The sequence below is a fragment of the Frankliniella occidentalis genome, unplaced genomic scaffold (genome assembly GCF_000697945.3).
Source record: "Frankliniella occidentalis isolate FOCC.00 unplaced genomic scaffold, Focc_3.1 Scaffold72, whole genome shotgun sequence".
Classification (NCBI taxonomy): Eukaryota; Metazoa; Arthropoda; class Insecta; order Thysanoptera; family Thripidae; genus Frankliniella; species Frankliniella occidentalis.
Genome location: NW_026267202.1, coordinates 538,036 through 540,166, shown reverse-complemented (window position 1 = coordinate 540,166; position 2,131 = coordinate 538,036). Strand labels below are relative to the sequence as shown.

The 2,131-nt window shown below is 52.6% G+C and overlaps 1 protein-coding gene across 1 annotated transcript in view; it reads right to left on the bottom strand.

The window, feature by feature from the left end:
- The window catches only part of LOC113210405 (apolipophorins), a gene marked incomplete in the record, with an annotated part of 15,409 nt that extends 13,915 nt beyond the window's left edge, over positions 1-1,494 (bottom strand). Inside the window, 1 exon segment of the mRNA XM_052268599.1 lies at positions 1,371-1,494. Coding sequence (XP_052124559.1) covers positions 1,371-1,434 — 64 coding nt within the window.
- Between the last annotated feature and the right edge of the window lie 637 nt (positions 1,495-2,131).

The following is a 2,131-nucleotide window of genomic DNA, read 5'->3' as shown; positions in this document are numbered from 1 at the left end:
GGGGGGGGCTCTTACATGGATAGACCGTAGGCGCGTTTAGCTCGAGTAGCTCGCTCTTTGCGGGGCTCTTAGGACCATCTGGGTAGAAAAGGAAGGGGGGAGGGGGTCAGATGTTTAGCCCCATATCCAAAGGGAGAAAAACATGTCGCAATGAGCCTGTTTGTCCGAGTGCGATGTAGGCCGTGAGAGGGGGTGGTGCGGTCCAGGCCGTCGCGACAGGCCCGACCCGACGGGCTGGGGCGGGGCGGGGCGGGGCGGGGCGCGCCGGGCTTGTCACAATATTTGACAATGCGACGGCCATTCACGCGCCGGCCGCCTGCTGCGGGGCCCCTTGGGAGATTAGCCTGGTCAGCAGCCTCCACGTCTCTCTATTGCCCCTCTAGAGCAGCCTCCACACGGCTCTCTAGTGCCTCTCTAGAGAGCAGCCTCCACACACGGCTCTCTCTATTATTGCCTCCCTAGAGCCGGCCGCCACGCCGCCACATCCTTGCTAGACATACGGCCCTCGCTCGTTGAGTTTAAACGACTGAACACGCAACGTGTCGCGGGAAGGGAGGAGGGGGGGGGAATACGTCGCAGCATGTTTGCACGAATTTTTGGACCTAGGCATGTACCAGGTGGCTGACAGACGCCGCGCTCTTTCGTAGGTACACAGCGCCGCATGCACTTGTGTGGGCGGGTTGCCTGCTAGCACGGGGCCACAAGGAGCCATAGGCAACGAGGATAGGCAAACCCACCCACAAGCGGGCATGCGGTGCAGTATAACTACGAAAGTGCGCGGCGTTAATCAGCCACCTGGCACATCACAACAAGGGACATGAAAATACTATACATTTATCACTAAGTTTAACTTTTACACATCCAAATCGAAGACCACACCCGCAGAAAACTTTGTTTTGCATTCCAGTACAAGTTTATTTAACTAAATCTATCGCAATTTGCACTCGAAATGTGGGAAGTTTTTACTTGAGGTGAGAACAAAAGGACCAGAAAAAAGAACATATGCCTTTCATTAGCACCAAATGGACTTAATTCGGGGGTGAAAATGGTGAATATTTAAAAACTAATAGTCCCAAAACGAGTGCAATTTACTTGTTTCAAGAACACTTTTTTTCTGGGTGCCGTGAGGGCATAGAACTTGATTAAACGGGTCGATTCCATACAGGACTCTAAACTTGCACGCACAGCACCAATACAGGTGCCGGAAAAAAACACTGTTCCACACGAAAGCAAGCCTAAGCGCTCTTCCGCAACCCGACGGTTCACTAGATCGTCGCGAACGAATCCGAATCCCTATACGATCAATGTTCACTGTTCACTTTGGCTTTGCTGCACGTCAAAAATCCAGGAGTTGTGCAGGTGGCACTGACCTGCTAGAATCGGCCCGGCCAGCGCCAGGGCCATGAGAAGTAGTGGTCCCAGGTAGGTCCCCATGATGTCGGGGTACGTTTCCTGCACGGTCCCGGGGGTAGTCCGCACAGTAGTAGACAAGCGGAGCACCGCTTCGCGGGGTTCTTATATAGCCTCTCCCGACCGGCCAGCAGGCCGCCCGGCCGGCCAGGCTCGCCGGCCAGCGCGCCCCTCGACCCTCCCTCCCGCCCACAACAGCGATCTCTCTGTCTGTCTGCCTGTTTGTCTGTCTGTCTCTTTCTGTCTCTCTTTGTCTCTCTTCCATCGCCCCCAGGGGCAGATTCGAGGGGGGGGGGGGGCGTTGGTCATTTCCCCGTCCTCCCGAAGGCTTTTAGGTAGGTACCGCCCGGAAAGGGGTAAAAAAAAAAATGCTTCGGTAGCGACTAAAACATATTAATAAAACAGTTTCATTAACATCTCAAGTTCAAAGATGCATGCATGATACATTTTCGTTGCTTAACACTACGTTTTTCAACATGCTCAAATAAGCTCTGGTCTGGGACTTAAAATGAAAACACGCAAAATTTGTTAAGAGTGCTCAAAATTATGCTATTAAACCTGAAAAAAGGTTCGTTACTTTAATTGAGACCAGCGTCCCCACTCTACAGTGGTACTATTGTCATGTCTGTAGGTGTTGTGTGTTCTGAGATGAAAACAGGAACAGGAAAAGCGTGACACCGCACTGAGAACAATGCTCGTTCTTCCTACCACCACGAAGGTG